Source organism: Manis pentadactyla, chromosome 8 (assembly GCF_030020395.1).
Source record: "Manis pentadactyla isolate mManPen7 chromosome 8, mManPen7.hap1, whole genome shotgun sequence".
NCBI classification, from domain to species: domain Eukaryota; kingdom Metazoa; phylum Chordata; class Mammalia; order Pholidota; family Manidae; genus Manis; species Manis pentadactyla.
The window spans coordinates 108,631,739-108,649,385 of NC_080026.1; the positions used below are offsets into that span (position 1 = coordinate 108,631,739).

At 46.1% G+C, this 17,647-nt stretch overlaps 1 protein-coding gene across 5 annotated transcripts in view; it reads left to right on the forward strand.

Annotated features, from left to right (window-relative positions):
• The window catches only part of ZFYVE27 (zinc finger FYVE-type containing 27), a 107,834-nt gene that overhangs the window by 60,188 nt on the left and 29,999 nt on the right, over positions 1-17,647 (forward strand). For all 5 annotated transcript variants that reach the window (XM_057506193.1, XM_057506192.1, XM_057506191.1 and 2 more), the window contains one exon: positions 8,118-8,168. In XM_057506193.1, the coding sequence (XP_057362176.1) occupies positions 8,118-8,168 (51 nt within the window). The remainder of the gene's footprint in view (positions 1-8,117; positions 8,169-17,647) is intronic.

Genomic DNA, 17,647 nt, shown 5'->3' on the forward strand with positions numbered 1-17,647 from the left:
ATTGAGCCCTATTAGTGCCAGGCTGTGTCCTACATGTTCTAATACATTTGCAGTGACCCAGCCAGTTCAGGTGGGAGAGCAAGATGGCAGCTGGAGAACAGACCCCTTTGGTCCCCTCTCCTCCTGCTCCCTGCCCTCCTGCTGAGCTCTCAGGTTGATCTGGGGGGCAGAATGTGTCCTCCTGGGGCCCTGCCACCACCCATTAATCCCTAACTGCTGCAGCTGGGAGATAAGATAGCACCAGCCCATTAATCAGGGCTGCCTGGCAGGGAGGGGGGTGGGGTGAGACAACACCTCACAGGTGGAGATAAGCTCCCTCCTCCTGGCTCCCTCAGGCCAGGGGCAGTGGAACATGCTGGGAAGTTGGGCCTTCAGGTTCCAATCCCAGGTATCTGGGTAGGTGGGCAGGGCCTATGGTGGGTGCTGGGGCAGGTGGTGCTGGGAAAGGCAGCTGGTGTGCAGGCTGGATTGAGGGGACCCAGGGGAGCTGGCTTTCAGCCTCACTGCTCCCTCAGCTGCCTCTGTGCCCTTAGATAATCCACTGCCCACCTCTGGACCTGTTTATGTATCTGGATGGAAGGGGGACTGGATTATGTGACTTGGAGGTCCCTTCACTGTGAATGTGTTCATTGAAAAGGCACTGGGGCAGGTGAGGGGTGGGCTCACCTGATAGTAGTAGGGAACAGAGACACTACCTTGGCTAAGGGGCAACAGACTGGGTGGGATTTGTCCCAGATCATGTGTTGGTCACCCTCACAGGAGAGAGCAAGAGGGTGGTGGTGGTGGTAGTGAGGCTAGGATGGGATAGGAACAGGGAATGGGCCCTTGAGCCACTGTACCCTTCAGGGGGCCATGCAGTACACTGGTTAAGCACCTGGGAGCAGGAATTGGAATCTGATTAAAATCCCAGCCCTGCTCCTGCCCTGTGGTGAGATCTTCGTGTGGTGAGAACGTAACCTTTCGGAGAGTTAGTTTCCCCATCTGTGCAATGAGGATAATAGCATTTCCCTCTTGGTATGTTTGTTAGGAACATAAATGTAAAGTGCTCAGCTCCATGCCTGGCAGATGGTAAGGGCTTAGTAAATATTAGTTGTTATTCTTTCTTTCATGGTCAGCTGCACAGGGCTTGGGCCCTCTTTCAGTGCAGATTCTGTGTGACCACTGCTGTGGCAGAGATTTGGGCAATTGCTGGTCCCAGGGTGTGGATTATAAAGTGTATTAGTTATATTTTTGTAACTTATAAACAGCAAACTTAAAATGGCAAACATTATCTCCACTGTTTCTGTGGGTCAGGAGTTCAGGAATGGCTTAGGAGGGTAGTTCTGACTGAGGATCTCTCATGAGGTTGCAGTCAAGATGTGCTCCAGGCTGCCATTATCTGAAGGCTTGACTGGGGCTAGAGGATTTGCTTCCAAGTTCACTCAAGTGGCTGTTGACTACTCAGGCAGCTTGAGTGTCTTCACAACATGGCAGCTGGCCTCCCTGGAGTGAGTGAGCTAGAAAGAAGCAAGCATGGAGGAAATGTGTCCTTCATGGCCTGCTCCCTGAAAGTGCACACCGTTGCTTCTACTTTATTCCAGTCCTGAGAGGCAAGTCACTTAAGGCCAGTCCATACTCAAGGGAGGAATATCAGAGACAGACACATGTGATAAGATGATAATTGTGAACAACAGCTACTCTATGCCTGGGAACTTGACACACATAAGCTCTAATCCCACAACCACTTATTAATCAGGAATTATGTTTCTTTTACAAATGAGAATATAATGGTTCAGAGAGGTTAAGTGATTTTCCCAAGGTCACCCAGCCAGGAGGTGCCCATCATGCTGTCTGGTCCTGGGGCTGGGCCATTCCCCACCCCAGCAATGCCCTAGCTTCAGTGACACCCAGGCTAATCTTTGCTTTAGAGCCTCATGAAGTCACATAGGATAATGAGGCTTCCGTGGATGCAGAATCAGAAATAACACAGGAGGCACACACGCTCAGGGCATGTGAGGAGCAGGGACTTTTAGAGTCATACTGACCTGGGTTTGAATTCTGACTCCACCACTTACTTTGTGCCTCAGTTTCCTCACCTTTTATGGTTGTAAGTCTGGGGAGAGGAAATCCTGGGGCAAAATACCTCTAAAAACCAAAAATCAGTCAAAGGGAGAAATAAAATTTTAAATTCATTTGTTGCTTACAAACTGCAGTCCGGGCCCTTCTCTCTTTCCTGCTCCAGCAGAAGCAAAACTGGCACCACCCCTCACCTCTCAGGTACCTATAAGGCCTCCATTGCCCAGGTCATTACCCATTGACATGGAGATGAACTTCTCTCCATCCCTGAGGAATGATGCAAGTGCACTAAAGCCATACTTCTCTCCACACTTGAACGCCTTTTGATATGCAGATGTACTAAAGCCAGGAGAGATATACTAGAAATATTACAGTTTTACCCACAATGGTACAAGTAATAGTATCCACTCGGTGCACTGGGGCAAGGATAGCTGAGGTACATATGTATGGGTATGTGGTGCTAGCCCTCAGGGCCTGCCTTCCCTCTGAGTAGTTCTCTCCTGCTGGAAGCAATGTCCCCTTCCTTGTCTGGAACCCCCATCTAGGCCTTGCTTGGCAAAGACACAGTATCTGAAGCATGTTGCTCCTTTGACAGCCCTGGGGGTAGGGCCTGAGGCTCCAGGCCTTCAAGCCTGAGGGGAGGAAGTCCTTCACCACAGCAGGACTCAAGCCAGGCCACTGACTCCTCCCATTCCTTCCCACCCTCCTTCCCGGCTGGGAGCTTCCCTGAGCCCCTCCCACCTGCCTTCCCAGCGTCTCCAACTCCTCCAGCGTGGAGGGATATCCATGCACTTTCCCACTTTCACCAGCAGAGGGAGCAGGTGCTGTGTTTTGAACTTGGGAGAGTCCAACTGCGTGGAAGCCTCTCAGTGTGGGGCAGTGGGGTGATTTGTAACGGAGCTGGCGAGGGTGGGGACTTCAGCCTCTGAAGGGAGGAGTCTTGAGCCCTAGAGTCAAGGAGAAGGGGCCGTGAGAAAGGAAGAGAAAGGATTGAATTTTCTGGGCTGAGATCGCAGTTCTCAGCCCCTGCCTATCTTGGGATTCAGAGGAGGAACAGAAGTCATCATTTTTCACTCTATAATCCACTCAGCAAAAGTCATTGCATACCTACTGTGTGCCTGGCATCCTGATAGGCACTGGGAGCCCAGGTCAGACTTGGACTCAAGTGACGTTTGAGTGGGGAGGCTGGGACAAGACAAGATGTACAAATGGAGTAATTGCACGTATGCTGTAAAACAAACAGAGGGCTGAGACAAGCAATGACTGGGGGCCTGTGTTTCCACTTGCTCACCCAGGTGACCAGGTGGGATTGAGGTGGAACTAGTCTGTGAGTCTGGAGTGGGAACTGCCTCCTCCACAGTGCCCTTCTTAACTGTGGGTTCCTGTGTCACCAGAAATCACAATTCCCCATAAGAACCCAGCAATGACAGCAGGTAGGGTGTTTACTGCATGCCCCCTGCAGAATCACCCATGGGGAAAATCCACTGGAGGCCCTAGAGTCAGGCCTGGCTTCCAGTCTGACTTGGTCACTTAACAGCTGTGTGGTCTTGGCTAAGACACATGACTTCTCTGTTTTGGCATCTGCAAGCAGTGATAAGGATTACCTACATAGTGTGAAGCTGGGATGTGTTCCTCTCAGCTTCTCTCTGGCCAGCCAGGAGGCCTTAGACATGTGTATTCATTTTCTATTGCTGCTACAACAAATTTTCACAAATTTAGCAGCTTAAGACAATACATATTTATTATCTCAGTTTCTATGGGTCAGGAATCCAGACATGGGTGAGCTGGATCCTCTGTTTAGGGTCTCATAAAGCTACAGTCAAGGTGTCAGCCAGGAGTGGAGTCATCTGAGGCTTGGGGTCCCATTCCAAACACATGTGATTTTTGGCAGAATTAACTTCTTTGTAGCTATGGAATTCATGGAGGCCGCATCTTCAAGGCCAGCAGGAGAGAGACCTTCCTTCTGTGTCACCTTTAAAAGCACTCATCTGATTAGGACAGGCCCACCAAGAAGGATAATCTTTTTGATTAACTCAAAGCCAGCTGTAATGTTCTATTATATTTACTGGTTCCACTCACACTCAGGGCCAGGGGATTATCTCAGGCCTCCTTGCAGTGGGTGGGAATCTAGGAGGCCATCTTAGAATTACTAACATGATGAAATTATTTTGACTAATAATCACATAATAAGCAGTAATAATTACTCTTGATTTTTTCTTTAGTTTTGAAATAAGCAAACAGAAGAAATTTTAAAGATATTGTTCAAATTCAGTAAAGTATTTCACGTATAAATGAATAGTGTGCTTCTCAAATATAAGCATGCTACTTCTCAGTTCACACCGCTCCATAGTTTTTTATTTTAAACACAAAATAAAACTCCAAGTGATCCCATAGAATGACAGAATTGAAGGACCTCAAGTTTTAGTTTTCTGTTTTCACACTCAGTGGGCCATCCGTTTTTACTTTGAATGTACTGTTTAAATGCAGGAATGTATAGTATCAAGGTTTGGGACACAAACTGTGCCTAAAATGAGCTTGAGCTTGAATGATTTGGAACAGTTAGGAACTTATCCTAGAAGCATACAGGCGGGAAGCAAGATGTCCTTTAGCAGGTGAGTGGATAAATAAACTGTAGCACATCTAGACAATGGAATATTATTCAGCAAGAAAAAGAGATGAGCTGTAAAGCCATGAGAAACCATGGAGGAACCTTCAGAAGCCAGTCTGAAGAGGCTACATACTGTATGATGGCAACTCTACGACATTCTGGAGAAAATAAGTCTATGGAGACAGTAAAAGATCAGTGGTTGCCAGGGGTTAGGGGAGGGAGGAAGAGGCAGAGCACAGGGGATTTTTAGGGCAGTGAAACTATTTTATATGATACTGGGATGGTGGACCATATTGTACATTTGTCAAAATCCATAAAATGCACAGTGCAAAGAGTGAACCCTAATGTATACTATGGATTTTAGTTATAATAGTCTATCAATATTGGTTCATCAATTGTAACAAATGTGCCACACTGATGCAAGATGTTAACAATAGGGGAAACGACTGTGTACTGTTTTTCTGCAAACCTAAAACTGCTCTCGAAAAATAAAATCCATTAATTAAAAAAAAATACCACATGTGTAGCTAAGTGTGTGTGTGTGTACCAAAGGTTGCCCAAATAACCAGGAACTTTCTGAATTAACTGTCGTGTAGAACTTGACACTTATTAAAGCCTAAGTAATGAAAATGCGCTCATTGGATGTTAACATGTGTTAAAGCCCAACAGTAAACTGTAAGCACTTGCTTATAATTTAGATCACAAGAAATTTTTTTAGGGCATGGGTATTTTATTACTGATAGAGTTCAAAACTTCTGGTTGGTGATAATAAAATGGAGACCGACTTTTGGTTTGTTTTACTAACATTTTAAAATTCTCTGCCATTGCACCCCTGTATTGCCTGCACTGGTTGTGGGGGACCACCCTCACAATACTGCTCTTGGTCCACCACTGCCAACAGGCCAGAAATTCTTCAACTTTCTACTGCACTTCACTGGCCATGTTAACAGACAAGAAGGGAACTATTTCTTTTCTCAGGTCTTTAAAAAACTTTTAATTTTCAATAGATTTTGTTTTGAGAAGTTTTAGGTCCACAGCAAAACTGAGCAGCAAATACGGAGAGCTCCCATATACCTGCTGTTGCACACATCACACAGTCTCCCCCACTATGAACACTACAGCATGGCGGCGTGTTTGCTACAATCAATGAACCTGCACCGACACATCACTGTTACTCAAAAGTCCATAGTTTACATTAGGGTTCACTCTTGGTGTTGTATTTCTATGGTTTGGACAAATGTGTAATGGCATGTATCCACTATTATAGTATTGCCAGAATAGTTTCACTGCCCTAGAGTCCTCGGTACTCCACTACTCATTCCTCCCTTCTTCATATACCCTGGCAACCACTGATCTTTTTAATGTCTCCATAGTTTTGCTTTTCCAGAATGTCATAGAATTGGAATCATATAGTATGCAGCCTTTAAAGATTGGCTTCTTTCACTTGGTAATATGCGTTTAAGTTTCTTCCATGTCTTTTCGTGGCTTAATTGCTCATTTCTTTTTCTTGCTAATAATATTTCATTGCATGGATGTGCCATAATTTACTTCTCCTCTCATGTCACATGCTCCTCCCTAAGGCAGTCACTAGCTAGGAGAAAGGAATGACCACAAGTGACTGACAATTATCTATCTTGGAGCAGAGGAGAGTTCAACCTCCACTGAATCTCAGGGCAGCTAAACGTGAAGAATTGCTTGAAGAATTAATTAACAGTGGAGTGGAGAAATGGTGGTTGGGTGGTGACCCACAATGCTTGCTCCAGGGACCACATCTTTTCTTTTCTTAAAACTTTTTTTAATAAATTATATATTTTTTCTGTTATAAAATAATTCATTTTAGAAAAACTTGAAATATAAATAAAATAAGATAGAACAAAACACACCCACAATCCCAATTTCTGGTGATTACTATTAGCTTTGTAGAGTATCTTCTCACAGAATTTTCTGTTGAGCTGTAGTGACACACGTAATAAGACATTAAATCGTGACTTGTCCTATATACCAGCTTTGGCTGAGGAAGGAAGACAAAGGTACCCTATGCAGGAGTTGTAGGGCAGACACTGGCTGGGGACCGGTGAGATGGCACATCCACATTAAGGGCAAAAGAAGATCAGGGATTGGAGATCTTTTTGAGAGAATTCCCTTGTAGAAAACTGTGTTATAAGTTTCAATCCCTTGGGCGTTGGGGTCTGCTGAGGGAGAGGTGGCCTGGAGCTGCTTTAGATTTGGCTTAAGGACCACTTTGGGTGATAGGACCCTAACTGAGGATCGGTGTGACTGGCCACTGGAAACCAGATGCTTAGTGGAGAGAGATAGTTAAGTGCAGTATAACCCTTCAGAGGACCTCTTTTAGGACCCAATTCTGTTTCTCCAGGCTTCCTCAGGCTCTTCTGCTGGGTCTCTATGCACCTTCCCAGTCTGGTGTCCCTCTACTGGTTTTTGTAGATATCCCCCCCATGTCTCAAGATAAGAGTCCCAACCCTGTAACCAACCCTTCCTGTGTTTTGTAAAAATCTGTCATCTCAGGCTTCAGCAAGGTGTCAGTAGTGTCTACCTCTACTTAGGATTTTTCTGGTTGAAAATTTGGAGAAGGCTTTGACAAAGGAAGAAAAATTGATTCTTTTTCTCCCAGGGCTGTGACCAGTGTTCTGCTTAATTAAGGGCAAAATCACTTTATTACCATAAAAAATTCCCACAGGATAGATTCACATGAAGAATGCTTTGGCCACATATTTTTTGTCCTTCTGGGACTTTGATTAAAAGTGTGATAGGCCTTCTTACTCTATGTTCTGTGTCTCTTACTCTCACTTTTGTATGTTCTCTCTTTAATCTGTCCTGTCTTTGCATCAGTCTTGATAGTTTCTTCAGACCTAAATTCCAGTTCACTAATTCTCTTTCAGCTGTATCTAATCTGCTTTTAATCCCATTCCTTGAGATTGTAATTTAATTTTTTTGAGCTAGAATTTCTATTTGGTTCTTTTCAGATCTGCTTGATGACTTTTTATATTTCTAGTTCCCTGCCAGATTTTTCAAGTTTGGATTTTTATTTCCTTGAACACAGTAAGCATAGTTACTTTTTAGTTTGCGTCTGATAATACCAATACTTCATGTACTTTTGGGTTTGTTTTTATTGTCTGTTATTTCCTCATTTCTTCTCATGGATGTTGGAATAATATCTTGAAGGCGTGGATTCAAAATCCAGGAATTATTTTTATTTGCTTCAGCCAAGTGCTTAGGGGTATTACCATTCTGGGACCACCACAATTCAATTTGAAGGCTTGATATTTCCTGATAAGAAATCAGAGTGTAAGTCTTTGTAAGGGCTGGTTATGTTAAACTCATCCCCTACCTCTTCTGCACCCCATCCAGCTGTGTAGCCCCAGTTCTGGGCAGGGCATGAGTCTTCAGAGTTCCCACCTATGACAAACTCTGGTTTTTACTTCTTTCCTTCCAGCTCTGAGGATACTCAAAGCCCAGCTTCTACTCCAGTACCTGTTTCTCCCAGGTAAGCAAGTCTCCTCTGGATGAAAGCAGCTTTATAGGCTGAGTTTATCTCTCTGGACTTTTGTTTTTTCCCAGATCCTATCCCAGGAATTGCTTGGTAGTTTATAATCTTTGGTGTTATTAAGATTTTTTTCCAGTTTTTTGGCCTACTTTTGTTTTCATTGTCCTCAGAGAACAACTGGCCTCAATTACCTTGTACACTGTGACCAGGAGTTCACATGAAGCATGAGTGGCTGTGACCTTACTACTTGAGAAATAGCAACACTGGCCTTATTCACTAAAGGAGGCTTTGCTGCTTCTTTTCTGGGCTTATTTTAATCACGACTTTGCTCTATCTGGGCTGAGAACACATCTGTCTTCGTCATGCAGGATGAGTAGTGCCATCCTCGTACAGTTACTCACTTGGCCAAAATGTTTCTCTTTCCAGAAGCAGAAGTAGCAACAGTCAAGGAATCAGGAGATTTGGTTCCAGTTCTGGCTTTGCCACTTGCTCATTTGTTGACATGGAAAAGGAAGTTACTTCCTCTTTTAGGCCTTTGGTTTCTTAATAGTTTATATGCAATGTGGGATTAAGAATCAGATATTCTAGATTATCTCTCAAGATAATTGCCTATAAAAATTCCCAACATGCTGCTTGACACATTTGGATGTTCAAAAATGTTTGATGAATATTAATCTGAATCAGTGACATGACTATATCAATCTAGTTGTAAATACTAGAAAAATTCCCAAATAACAATAGCTTTAAAAAGAGAGTTTATTACACTGATGGACAGTGACTGTAATGGGGTATGTGGTGGGGAATGGGGAGAATCTAGTAACCACAATGTTGCTTATGTAACTGTATATTAATGATACCAAAATATAAAAAAAGAGAGTTTATTTCTCTTTCATGTAGCAGGCATCCAAAGCCAGTCTAGGGCTGGGTAGTGACTCTACATTTTTCAGGGCCTCAGACACCTTCTGTCTGGCTGCTCCTCCATCCCTAGTGCTTGGCCTTGTGGCCCAAGATGCTGCTCAGGCTCCATCTGCATTTTAGGCAGCAGGAGATGGAAGGGCAGGAAAAGGGCATTCAAGGGGACTTCTTGGCAGCCTGTACAATACACCTGATTAATTTCACAGGCTGGACTTTGCATATAGCTTACGTGGAGCTGTTGGAGAACTAGGGAAACAATCTCTGAGCTGGGTGGTACTCAGCTATTTGTAGGGTTCTTTTTCCAGGCAAGACAAGGAGAAGGGAAATTGGTAGGCATCTGGCAGTTTCTGCCACAGTGACCTTGACTGAATTACATTTTCTCATTGAACTTCAGTGTCTCTTCTATCGAAGCTGGTATTGGGGGTGGGGTTGGGGCACTACTGGCATTTTGGGTGGTGCAGTTCTTCACTGTGCAGAGCTGTTCTAATGCAGTGCTGGACATTTAACATCCCTGGGCCATGCCTATTAATTGCCAGTAGTATCTGTAGGCATTGTGTCACCAAAACAACCCCACTCTTTTCTCACTGCCTCTTGGGGATGATACTGCTCCTTTTGATAGCCCCTGGGCAAGATGATTCCAAAGCCCTTCTAACCCTTCTGTGAGAGCCTGTGATTCTAGGATGCCTGGGTCAAGTTCATCTGTCAAACTGGGCAGGCAGAGGGGAGAAGATGTGAATGCAAATGTCTACTTCTTCAGTCCACCCCAGCTTTGCAGTCGGGGAAAAGGAATCATGCAGCTAGAGTCAAGGTCATTGGCCTCCAGGTGGTCAGAGAAGGAGAAAGGACAGAAGGGAGGAAGAGGCCAGGCCAAAACTCTCCAAAGAATGAGAGGGAAGGGAGGCAGGAACCCAGAGCACCTGATCCCAACAGGGGCCCATTGCCCCTCCCCAAGGCCCTTCACTGTGCACCTGGCAGGAGAGATGGCGGGAGGGATGGCAGGAGGGCCATCTCCTGAGAAGCTGGCACACTGGTCTCCATCTGTCATGATGCCCTTATTAGCAGCTCCCACGTCCATTGGCAGGACCTCATAAGTGGGGCCCATCTGACCTTTGGGGCAGCAGATGCTATGTCTGGCAGGGCTGATCAAAGAACCTGGGGCCCAGCCCCTTCCTGCCCCTAGTCCCTGCCAGGAGGATGGTTAGGTGGATCGTGGTGTGCTCATCCCAGTGGGTTCTGATGGAGCCAGAGGGAGGGTGTATGAGGCTCGAGAGTCATGCTGCCTGGATTCAAACCTGGTTCTCACATTGGTTTAATTGTGCAACATTGGACAAGACCTTCCTGTCTTGCTTGTTCCTCGTCTGCACAATGGAGATAATAATGGCTCACAGGCAGCAGTCCTTGCTGTTCTGGGTGGAGCCCTGCCTCTCTCTTTGTTCCCAGCCAGGAGATTCTGATGCAAACTATTTGGCTTCCAGGGGTAAACAACATATGGTAGGCCAGAGCTCCTGCTCTCCACCACCCCATGCTGGAGAGAGGCATTCCCTGGAGGGGATGGGGAGCGGACTAGACGAGGCCACAGGAGCAGCAGAGCCAAGCAAGGGTCCACTCAGTGTGGGCACCTGAGCCTTGTGTAGACAGAGATGCAGATGCAGGCCTGTGGGCAGTGTCGGAGTGTTGCCTTCAGCTGCATCATGTGCTGAGAGCCTGAGGGAGGAGTTGGCTTAGCCTGAAGTATAACGTCCTTGGAGCTGCCCAGGCCATAGACGGGGAGGTTTGGAGTGGCCCAGAAACTCAGGGCCTGACTTGCTTGTTGCTGGGGAAGATTGCACGTGGTGTGAATGAAGTGGGTCTGAATGGCTGGGCAGGCAGGGCTGGGCCCTGAGGCAGCAGCGAGGCCAACCGAGCTACGGTTCAGGATGCCCCTCACGCCCTCCGCAGCACCTGCTCCTGCCTGCTTATGGAGAGAGAGAGTGAGGACCATGCTGGGGGGCAGCGGGGGCTTGTGGCAGATGTCTTGGATCTGAGTTCAGAGACCTGAGCACCGGTCCTGGGGGTGGCATTCATTGTCGCTGGGTATAACGTTTACGCTAACATGATAATCATGGCACACTTATTAGAGATGTCAGTGAATAATGACTATGAATTAACAAAGAGAATAACTGTTTTTAGTGCTTACTATGTGCCAGACACTGTGCCAAATGCTGTCTATGAACTGTCTCCTTTGATCCTCCTAGTGATCTTACAGGGAAGATACCATCAGTCCTGTTTCAAGGAGGGAACTGCACTGTGAGGGCTTCAGTGACTTGTTTAAGGTCACACAGCCAGTGAAGGGTAGAGGCTAGGGCTGGATCCCATTGTATCCACTGCATAGGTTACATGCTGGTTGTATATACCATTTATTAGCTGTGACCCCTTTACTCTTTGGACTTTCTTTAGCTCATTGGCAAAAAGGTTTTAAATATGTTTATCCTGATTATGTCACAGGGTAGTGCTTGGAACTAACTGAATGAGGGATGTGACAGGTATCTGAAGTTCATCCATTATTCAGTCAATGATGATTGATTGAGCCCTTATCTTGTGCTGGTCACTTTCTTCGGGACCAGAGATACAGCAGTGAACAGAACAGGCAGGGTCTCTGCCTTGTCCCCCCTCCTGGGATCCAAACTCTAACGTGAGCCTGGGGTAGGGAGACATACAGTAAACAAATCAATGAATGAAAGGTATGGTGACTGCTCATAGTACTCAGTGCTGTGAATACGGGACAGGTGATGGGGCTCACTCTCCTTCAGATGGCACCATCTGAGCAGGCGACACTTGGAGTTGGAGCCCGTTGACAGAAAGAGCCAGCCATGCAAAGAACATTTCTGGTGAGGGATCGTGAGGGCGGTCTGGGCTGGGGTAGGCACAGGGGATACACGAGAACAGTGTGAGAAGGAGACAGAGGCAAGGCAGGACCAGGCTGTGGGAGTCTTGTGGGTACTGGCAGGGAGTCTGGGTCTTACTCAGGGCAATGGGAACCCAGATGTAATAGTTAGAAATACTAGGTTGTTGAGAACTAGACCAACAATGGTTTACACAAAGATAAGTTTGTTTTTCTTACTTGAAAAGCCTGCTGCAGGTTCAATGGCTCGACCACGTTTGGACTGACTTTCTGCCACTCTCTGGTCTGTCCCCACTGGTAGTAAGTGGCCGGCAACTCTAGGCATTACACCTACATACAAGGCAGATTCTCTTTACTCTTATTAATCAGCACTGCTCGCAGTTCCCAGGCAGGCCAGAATGGGAGTCAAGTGCAGGAATGAGCTTTTCTGGACCTAACAGTGGAGGCAATAAGGAGGGTTAGGGCCTGAGGTGCTTTTCATTTGCCCACAGGCATAGGATGGTCCAGCCTGGGGCCTGAGATTCTGCAACTCAGACAAGTTCTTCAGAGATGCTGATGTGGCTGGTCCATTGCCCACACTTTGAGAAGCATGGGTAGACACCATTGGAAAATTTTAAATAAGAAAATGGTTACCTTATTTCTGTGGTTCTGTGGAGAATGCACTAGAGGGGACAAGATGGGGCACCAGGAGGCTAGTTAAGAGGCCAGAAATCATAGTCACTTGAGTTGGGATGGTGGCAGGGGAGATGGCACTGGTGGATGGGTTTAAAAATTTTATCTAATTTATAAATTGTGGCAAAGTATATATAATATAAAATTTATCATTTTAACTATTTTTAAGTGTGCAATTTGGGACATTAAGTGCATCCACAGGGTTGTGCAACCATCACCACCATACATTTCCAGAGCTTTTTGATCACCCCAAGCAGAAACTCTGACCTCATTAAATCATAACTCCTCCTTCCTCCCTGCCCCCCAGCCTCTGGTAACTTCTATTCTATTTTCTCTCCCTAGGGCTATTCTAGGTACCTCATGTAAGTAGAATCATACAATATGTGTCATTTTGTGTCTGGCTTATTTCACTTAGCATAATGTCTTCCAGATTCATGGTGTGGCATGTGTGAGAATGTCATTCCTTTGTAAGGCTGAATAATATTCCATCGTGTGGAAATACCATATTTTGTTCATCCACTCCTCTGTTGATGGGCATTCAGTTGTTTCCACCTTTTGGTGAACTATGAGTAATGCTGCTGTGAGCATGGTATACAAGTATCGGTTTGAATCCAGTGGTTGGTTTTGAAATGTGTTTTGGAGTAGGACCATCAGGACTTGCTGACAATAGGAGTGAAAGGCAGAAAAAGAATTAGGAATGACTCCTGGTTTTTGGTGGTGATGTGGCATTTATTAAGTTGGGGAAGAAGTTGTAAAGTGCTCTGCAAGCATTAGGTAAGTATGTTTACTTTATGCAGAGTTGTTTTAAGGAGTTATCAGCTAGGAAATTGCCCTACTAAAGGCAGCAAAATATCACTTTCCTAAGTCATTGAAGTGGGCCTGGGAACTCAGGTTTCCATATTTCTTCAGTAACTGCCTGATTTAAATCAGGACTTGGCATTTGGTGGCCCACAGACCAATCCAACCCACCACCTGGACTTGAGCTGCCCAAGAGCCAAGAATAGTTTTCACAGTCTTAAATGTAAATGTTAAAAAAAAGACCATGTAGCCCTTTAGCTACAACAGTTGTTCAGTTTTGCCTTTTGGCTCCCAAAGCCTAAAATATTTACTATCTGACCCTTTACAGAAAATGTTTGCCAACCCCTGACCTAAATTAATTGATTTGGCTCAGACTGAAGAAGTGTGCTCAAGTGGAAATAACAAAACCAAACCAAAGCAAACCCCTCCTCACACTGCTGACCTACTTCGGTAGTTTTTCCCTTCTAAGCCTCTGCGCTGTGGTACCCCATGCTCCCTACCCTGCACCCCCTCTGCAGGTCACTGCAGATACCACCCCATCAGCTGAGACTGTGAAAACTGATTAATGCTGACACAGTGCTGTTTACCAGGACAAGTGATTTATTTCAGCATCTAAATTTTAAATGGTGTCTATGCTTCCCAGGAAGCTGTCTGGTTTAGAAAATTGCTTATAATAAATGCATGCAATAAATCCATTATTTTGAACCTAAAGAAAGGTGCTCAAGTTTTATAAGAGAAAATCAGTTTCTCCTCATCCTCGCTAAATACATGTTGTGTAAATAATTAAAAACAATGGTTTGAGTGGGTGCTCAATTATCAGCTTGCCAGAATGCAGTCATGGCTCTTATTTTTCCAATTAATCATGTAAAAAAATCCATTTGTTGGGATCTCCCTAGTGAGGCCTACTCTCCACTCCTAAATTACCCATGAATCCACAGTGCTTCCTCAGTCCAATGGGCTCAGCTGGGCTTTAAAGTGTCGAGTGGGAAGGTATCTAGAGGGGGTGACCTGTCCACTCACGGGCCCTGCTTTCTCAGGGTTTTGACTGTTGGCCCAGGTCTGGATGGTCTTGCACTTTCTTACCTGCTGTGGCAGGGATGCTGGGCCTGCTTCTCCTACAGGTTGCAGGCTGCCTATTCTCGGGCTCCTGAAGTTCTAATTCTTTCGGTTTGTGCTCTCTCAGGGCCTAAGGCATTGGGTCCTAAGAGCTGTGCCCCTTACTTGAGGCTTCCAGGCCCAGATCAGGACTAGACACAGGGCATGAATATGCCTCTTCCCTTTGGAGCCTGTGGTGTGTGATTTCAAGCAAGTTAATCTTGGCCAGCACTGAACCCCTCCACCTGAAGAGCTTTTTACCCCATCCCTCTTTGAGGGGGCAGGGCTGGGAAGGGACTTCCTTCTAGGGACTTCCTGGACCCTTTGCAGATTTGGCCCCTGTTCCTTAGAAATCACTTCTGCAGTGATCTTTGTCAGGCCATAGGAGGTCCTGGGCAATGAATGTCTACTTGCTTCACCTTTGCGTTACTAAGAGGGGTTCCCAGGAGTCTGTTCCTTTCATTGAGAACATTGGTCCCATGGTGATTTCCCGGCTCACCTGGTCGAAGACAGCAGTTTCTGTCTTGCAAAGTTCATTCATTCATTCATTCATTCAACAGATGTTTATGCAGCATCTCCATGCCAGTCACTGCCCAAGGCACTTGGGATACTCCAGTGAGCAAAACAAAGACCCCTGGCCTTATGAGGCTGCATGGGAGTGTGTTAAGTTTTTTGCTCTGGAATATAGCACAGTGCTGAGGGGCCCCAAGGTGGGAGAACAAATTTCTGTATGCTGTGTGTCTCGAGGGCTGAGAAAGGCTTCACGTGATGAGACCTTTGCTGGAGTCTTCATGCCAAGTGGGATTTGCCAAGGCACACAGGGGTAGGGTCGGGGGATGGTGTACATGTGTGAAGTAAGTGAGAGTTGGTGAGTTCACATTGGGAAAACCACATGGCTAGAGCCCAGGATGCTTTGAGAGTGCAGTTTCCCCACAGACTTCCTGTTTTTTTTTTTTTTTGCAAATAAATCAGCTCCAGGAGCAGCTGCCAGGGAAAAAGGCCTCCGAGGTGGGCTGGCCCGACCCTGAGGGACTCTGATGCTGTGGAGATGCTTTGGACTATGCATTTGCAGCCTCACTTTCAGGGACCCCAGCAGTGAGCAACTCTAAGGGCTGCCATTCACAAAGACTTCAAGGTGAGTGGCGCCCCCTATAGTTGGACCCTGTCACTAGTTCCCTGTGGACTGGCTCATGGCCTCCAGGTCTCTGCCCAAAGGCAGGCTGTGCAGGTGCCTGCTGCAGAGCATCCTGTCTGCTGTCTCATCCCTGACTTTTCCAGTGATCACATTGAATAACTTCTCTCCTCCCTAGGTGCCTGCGTGCCACACCTCCTGATTTAGGACCAGAATTCATTAGCACCCGCTTTGTTCTCTTTCTGGCTACCTTCTAGGGTGGGGTCGATTCCCTGGGCCTGTCTTTCTGAGCCAAAGAGGTTCTTTGTATTCAGTGCTTCTAACTGTGGACTCAGCCCTGACACAGGGGCCTCTGAAACAGCAGCTGGTGGAAGTGAAGGCCTGGTGTCCCAGTTTGTCCATGAACCTTGTGAGCCTGCATCATTTGGTTGAGAATACAGACCCCGCCTCAGATCTACTGACTATGAATCTCCAGGAGTGGGGACTGAAGTCAGCTTTTTGGACATGCCCCCCAAGTGGTTCTTATGCATGTACAAGTTTGGGACTGCTGTAGAAGAGAGAAGCTCCTTAGCATTCTGGGGAGCTGGGGCTATGTTTCCTTGATTGCATTTAATGTATTTGCCACCCAGAGATAATGGCATCTTGGCTCTGGCCTCTGCTTGATGGAATCTAGCTTTCCAGAGTCACTGCCCAGAGGCTGTTGTTCCTGGTGGAGAGGGTGACTCTTACTTAATACTGCATCTCCTTCGCTAAGATTTCCAGTCTGTGGCTCTGGTTTTGCCCTCTGGAGTCACACCAAGCAAGCCTAATGTTTCTTCCAGATGGTGGCCCTTCAGAGAGCTGACAGCTGCTGTCATATCAGGATCCTTGGGTTTTTTGACCAGTCTTTATCTAGTGTGATCTCCTGACGCTTTGCCCTCCTGGGTGCTGTCTTGAATGATACACTGTGCTGTGTATTTTCTATGTATCTTTATTTAATCATCCCAATATCCTGATACGTTTGTCTTTATCTTCATTTTACAGCTGAGGAAATTTAGGCCCGAAAAGAAGAGATTTTCCTAGGGTTACATGATAGTTTGTGCTGGAGCTGGGATTTGAACTCAAGATTGCTAGAACACCAAAGCCAGAGCTCTATTATGATCCCCATTTTACAGATGGAGCAACCAAGGCTTAGAGAAGTTAAGGACCTACTTAGTTTACACAATATTAAGTGGTAGAGCTGGGATATGACCCCATTATGCCAAATACTGCCTTCCCATATAATAATCAATGTATATATCAGAACCTCTGTTGCTTACCACGGCCTGGCAGGCACATAGTAAGCAACCAAAAGACACCTTTGTTAATATAATTGTTGATATTATTTTTAGAGCTTGACACTGCTCCCAGCTGATATGAAATTACATATATATACACATATATATATATCAAAGGAAATACATTACCAAACTTGAAATACTATAAGCTAACTGAAATTGCAGTTGTTGGGAGTGCGGAAGTTTCAAACCATCCTTGGGAGTGACTGGTACCATTCAATACCACTCCATAATGTGTGCCGAGCACCTGTCCCATGCCCAAGACGAGAGGGCCCCTGTGTCAGATCCTACGGCTGTCCACTCACAGCCAAAGCCTTTTCCTTGCAGATGGCTCAGATTTGGTTCAGGTATTAGGTAGCCATGTGCTTCATGACCCTTTCACCAGCAACAAAGGCCAAATGTTCGTTAGCCCAAACCAGTCATTTTCGCCCCTGATTGCACATTAGCATTACCTAAGGAGGTTTTAAAGCTATACTGAGGAGAGGCACCCCAGAGCAATTAAACCAGACACTTCCAAGGGGTGCGTGGGGGCCCCCAGGTGATTCTCATGTGCACTCAGGACTGCGTCTAAGCCTGTCAAGAGAGTCCAGTCCTCTTGCTACGGGATGCCTTGGGTCTCGGCATGTGTTGCAGTGCTGGCCTGAGCGATGTGGAACAGTGCCTCTGGACA